The 4,768-nt window shown below is 35.3% G+C and overlaps 1 protein-coding gene across 1 annotated transcript; it reads right to left on the reverse strand.

Moving 5' to 3' along the window:
* Window positions 1–1,188: 1,188 nt before the first annotated feature.
* On the reverse strand, window positions 1,189–2,702 carry LOC140958478 (uncharacterized). The gene has a single exon (XM_073415929.1). The coding sequence runs from the start codon at window positions 2,428–2,430 to the stop codon at window positions 1,222–1,224; it is 1,209 nt and encodes a 402-aa protein (XP_073272030.1). The 5' UTR covers window positions 2,431–2,702; the 3' UTR covers window positions 1,189–1,221.
* Window positions 2,703–4,768: the final 2,066 nt, after the last annotated feature.

The raw sequence follows: 4,768 nt of genomic DNA on the forward strand, positions 1-4,768 counted from the left end.
CCTACAATCACCGATCATTCAATCCAAATAGGAGAAAAAGTAGAATTCAATACCTTTCAGTACGTTTAGAAATGCATACCTCAACTTCAGGAGACATTGCCCTCTTCCTCGTGCCCATAATCCACAATAACAGCCGTTTCTTTTGAACATCAGCCAAGTTGAGATCCGAAGGAACCGTATGTTGCGGCGGTCTACCATAACCGATCATTCACTCTTCATGGATCCGCCATTGACGATCATATAATTGACTTCGAAGGTTCTGAAAATTTCGATTAGATTTTTTGTAGTGAGGAAAGGAATTGAAGAAGAGGAGAAACGGGAAATCACGTTTTGATTTTGTGCGGCTCTTGGTTTGGGAGAGAAGAAGAGTGTCTGATTTGGTGGGAGGGAACCCTATGAACGTGGTGTGTGTGAAGGGTAATATAGATAGTTTACAAAACAGATCGACCAAGACACCATTCAGTTAGTATTAGATGCTTAACTTTAATAAATAGCAAAAGATTAGTGCCGGAAAGTAGCAACTGGGTTAACAAAATGAAATAAAATCTACCAACAAGTGTATTATTCTCGAATTTTATTTAATGAGATGTAAAGGTGTCAGAGACATTAGGTTCCGTGAGTGAGTGTGCCTCAAACGTAAATTGCAACGCCCTACTCGTTAGCGCACCATGCCGCTCCATTTCAAACACACAGTGCCCCACCCAACGTCGTCGTTTCGCTTTCACAACCGCCTTCCCCATCCGTGCGTGTACGTTACGCCTTCTGTTTCTTGAATATTTATCCCCTGCTTAACATCTATTTAATTAAACGGTTGATGAGATGCTGATTAGATTTAGATTGTATTTCAATCATTTATCTTATAGTTTATAAGATAATATTAATGACAAAATATGAGCTGAAGTTGAGATTTTACCTTAAAGATAACTTGAACTTATCGTATTTTAAACACGTAAAATTATATTTAAATAAAAAATTACACGAAGATTATAAAAAAAAAACAATTTTATTATTAATATTAAACAATATATTTATTATATGTTTCATTACATGTTGAACTATATTTGTTTTTACACACTTTTTAATATATGTATTTATAAAATAACTTGATTTTCTGATTTTTTCACAATTATATTTTCCTATGAGCCAAAGTTTTGTGTGAGGCAAAAATGAAACACGAGACTTGGATAGGGTGATAAAACAACAGCTTAAGGAATCTTCGATTTACGACAAAGATGACCGGTTCACCGATTTAGCCAGTTTCCCGATTCTCTCTATCAACTCAGGAGACAGCTTCTTAGCCTGTTTCTTCTCCTTCTCCCGTCGGAAATCAAAACCCAATACATCGGATACCTCCTCCGAGCTCCAGCCTGCTTGCCGGAGCAGATCCGAGAACCGGTCTGTTTTCAGAAGCAAAGCGTCTCGCACTGCTTGGTTGTCCAACATCACCATCTCGCCCTCGAAGAACCCAGATGCTGACACGTGTACGATCTCCGAGACGTCGGATTCTGTCCATCCTCCTCCTCTCAGAACGGATCCCATCCGAGTCACGTACTCGTCGATCCATTTTGGGATTTCGAATTTCGGCATGTCGAAATATCTGTCAGGCGAAGATGAAGAGGACGATGACGAATTCGAGTTTCTCCGCCGGCGTCCCACGGCGGCGTCGCTCCAGAACTCTACCCATCTCGGCGTTCGTCCGGCGGAGATAGCGTCCAGACTCCTTCTCGAGTAGTTGGCGAACGATCCCGCTGATTTCCCAGAAATGGATCTTTGCTTGGAGAGACCATTTGTGTCGGATCTTTGATGAAAAAGGGAAGATTCGCGGTCGAAAAAGTTCGATAAATCGCAGCCGCAGCAGAAAATTCTGTTCTCGTCGACGTAGAAGATGGGGTTTCCCGCAAGACAGGGATTGCAAGGTATGTAGCAATGGTTGAAAACGGGTATCAAAAGCGGGGCCCGTTTCAAGGCGTTCCGGGCCATCTTGAGGGCCTTCTCCGGGTCGGATGGCCGCTGCCCCCATGATTTGGACCATAATGCATTACGAGCTATGTGGAAGGAGACTGAAGCAATGGGTAGGTCGATTGAGGCGCGAAGGTGGAGTCGTGCCGAGCCAGCCGATCTCCAGTCGGGGAAGCCCGCTCCGACTGGTAAACCGGCCGAAAGCACCGCCTTCAGGTCCGGCGGGAAGGTGAACCCGAACTCTGCTTCTGCTAATGCGAACTCTGCCTCGGACAACCCAGGTTGGACCCGGATGCCCGAGTTTCTCAAATGGGTCACGACTTTATCCGCGAGAGAAGCGAAGGAGACAAGACTGTTGCGTGGAGGGAGGGGCGTCGAGGGCAGAGAGGCGGCGGCGCGTGCAGAGAGGCGTCGGAGACCCGCCACGTGAGCTTGGTTCAGACCAGTCATCCTTCGATCCACGTCCACCATTTCTTGTACTCGATCACAATTTAAACTTGAAGAAATCAGTACAAAAAAAGGTGAAAAATAACCTATATATATTGATCTTCAAAAAAGGATCAAAATTCATGCAGAGAAAAGGGTATTTTGAGCTAGGAGAACTGATTCTGTTGACAGAAAAAGCTGGAGAAATGGAGATGGAGTGAAGCTGAAGGAAGAGCGCAACTGAAAATGGGAAACGGAGAATGATCCTGCAGAAATTTATAGCATAGTGGTGGAGGTGGGGCCCAGTTTAATTATTATTTTTAAAAATTTCTTCTTTAATTTTTTAGGGTAAATTCCTTCTTTTTGATTTTTAAATTAACTGTAGTTGAAATATATACACTCTTAATTAAAAGTTTGAGGGGATGATTGTTTTTATTGACATATAATATTATTATATTAGACAAAAATTTGTGTGAGACGGTCTCACGAGTCTTATTTGTGAGACGGATCTCTTATTTGGATCATCTATGAAAAAATATTATTTTTTATTCTAATAGTATTACTTTTTATTGTGAATATGAGTAGGGTTACTCGGCTTATATTATTAACGACATTAACAATTAATGTGTCTAAAAAGATGGGGTTGAATGGTTACCAAATAAGGAAGTAGACAGGGTCAGGGGTTTTGATTAAAAAATGGTTAGGTGAAATATTATTGATTACGTACATATTTTTAATTATATCATATTTTGAGAGTATTATAATTAGATTTTGTTTGAAGGATGAATTATTTTTTGGCCATATTTGTTTCGTTATAGAATATTGGTGGATTATGTAACTTTTATAAGAAATACGTATAGCTTGCAAACATCAAAAAATTTTGATTATTCAATATTTTTTTTTGAATAACATATATATATATATATATATATATATTATTTCTTCATTTTTTAATACACAAGATCGTATATTTTTGTGTGAAATGAAAATTAAAGGTCCTCATTAATAACTAACATATCCAAGAAGGTTACGAATAAAAAAATATATTTGAACAGATTATACATCTCACTAACTCTAAAACTTAAATTTGGATATCTAAACCGATTTATATTAATTAGTTTAAATATATTATTAAAAATTATGATTAACAAGTTGATTTGTTGTATTTTTGTAGTGAAGAATAACCTGGAAAAGTGTTCGATAGAGTTAGTTTTGTTGCCTGCTAAGAGCCAGTGGGGAGAATCATTCAGTCAGACACGCGGGAAGTCATTATTTAAAAAAATACTATTTTTTATGTAACAATAAATTTTTATTTTTTATTTTTAAAATTTACCTTAGTTGAAAATTTGTGAAGAGATTTAGTTCGAAAAAAAAGAATTGTCCAAATATATATATATAATTCTCGATGACTTAATCCAATCAATATGAGACATTTTAAAACACTCGTATGAAGCTCAAAAATAAACAACTGAAAAGTGAACTTTACAAGACATTATCGAGTAAGTCTAATACATAAAAATGAGTTTTGGCTTTGATATAATGTTAATATTGAGAAATGTATATAATTCAACCCCAAAAGTTAACTTAAGATGAATGATTATTCAAATCTGTATATGCAACTCTAAAAACACTTAATTCAACCGAGGTGTAATATTTAACAAAAACACATATCATAATTCAAGTATACTATCGAGTAACCAATTACATCTAATTATAAAACAACCAATAATTGTTAGACAAAAATCCATGTAAACAAGACTTGAACCCAATTGATATTTTGCAAAAGTGAGAAACTCGGCTAAACAAAAATAATGGTAATAATTTGATCTTAGTGAATTGTGAATGGAGCTTAATCATTTGGTTTTGCAACTTTAAAATATAAATCCGATTATTAATCCTCCATTTATTAAAAAATATTGAACCGATTTTCAATCCACTTACGCAGGATATATTTAAATTTCAGTTATAGCAAGTTTATTTGGAGTTGTAGAATGATTGGAATAATTTCAACAAGCCATAATTAATTAATTAATTATGATTTGGTCGTCCTAAAAAGCTTAATTTCTAAATACTGTAATTCGATTGAGATTGATTTTGACAACAACATAATAACTAATCAAATATATATAATTTCGAAGACATAATTTCAAGTGATTTCTGAATTACGGATCACAAAATATTTATTTTTTAAAATGAAAAATAAGATGAGAGATCATTTAAGCTAACTAATTTAGAATTTAACATTCGCTAGTGAAAATAATATTATTTTTCTCAATAGATTTATAAAATCACTTGAATTTAAATTTAAACACCAAATAAATAATAATAATAATAATAATAATAATAATAATAATAATAATAATAATAATAATAATAATAATAA

Source organism: Primulina huaijiensis, chromosome 15 (genome assembly GCF_012295235.1).
Source record: "Primulina huaijiensis isolate GDHJ02 chromosome 15, ASM1229523v2, whole genome shotgun sequence".
NCBI lineage: Eukaryota > Viridiplantae > Streptophyta > Magnoliopsida > Lamiales > Gesneriaceae > Primulina > Primulina huaijiensis.

Bases quoted from the DNA above. Each gene is read 5' to 3' on its own strand.
- LOC140958478 (XM_073415929.1), bottom strand. From the start codon at position 2,430: ATGGTGGACGTGGATCGAAGGATGACTGGTCTGAACCAAGCTCACGTG.